Source organism: Myotis davidii, unplaced genomic scaffold (assembly GCF_000327345.1).
Source record: "Myotis davidii unplaced genomic scaffold, ASM32734v1 scaffold211, whole genome shotgun sequence".
Lineage (NCBI taxonomy): Eukaryota > Metazoa > Chordata > Mammalia > Chiroptera > Vespertilionidae > Myotis > Myotis davidii.
Window position 1 is genome coordinate 406,440 of NW_006282523.1, and position 588 is coordinate 407,027.

At 59.7% G+C, this 588-nt stretch overlaps 1 protein-coding gene across 1 annotated transcript in view; it reads left to right on the forward strand.

Moving 5' to 3' along the window:
- Positions 1–588, forward strand: part of RNF213 (ring finger protein 213) — a 134,056-nt gene that overhangs the window by 124,655 nt on the left and 8,813 nt on the right. The window contains exon 59 of the mRNA XM_015559756.1: positions 472–563. Within this exon, the coding sequence (XP_015415242.1) occupies positions 472–563 (92 nt within the window). The remainder of the gene's footprint in view (positions 1–471; positions 564–588) is intronic.

Below are 588 nucleotides of genomic sequence, written 5' to 3' on the forward strand. Positions count from 1 at the left end.
CTGTCCCCTCTAAGCTCCCCCTGGGTGCGCAGAGGGTGCGGGCGGCTTTGCCGTCTCCACTGTGGGAGGTTGGAGCATCTTCACAGGGAACGTGGGAGCGGGGCAGCAGGAGACATTTTTAAAATATACTTTTATTGATGTCAGAGAGGCAGGAAGAGGGAGGGAGAGATGGAAACATCAGTGATGAGAGAATCACGGATCGGCTGCCTCCCGTCGGGGGATCGAGCCCGCAACCTGGGCCTGTGCCCTGGCCGGGAATCGACCTGTGATCTCCTGGTTCAGAGGTTGACACTCGGCCCCTGAGCCACGCCGGCCGGGCGGCAGGAGCCATTTTTAAATCCTCAGGTTGATTTGGAAGATACCCACTCCCTTTCCCTAAAAAGGGGACGACGTTTCGGTTGGACGCTGACCAGTGCTCACTGCGGGGGCGGCTGGGTCTGGTGCCTGGGGACCCACACGCGTTTCTTGTAGGGTCTTTCAGCTTCGATGCCGTCTTGTCAACCAAGCAGAAGAGAAACTCCTGGGAGAAGCTCCTGCAGGCCCTCCTGCTGCCTGAACTGGAGGCAAGTGGGGGCAGCAGCCACGGGG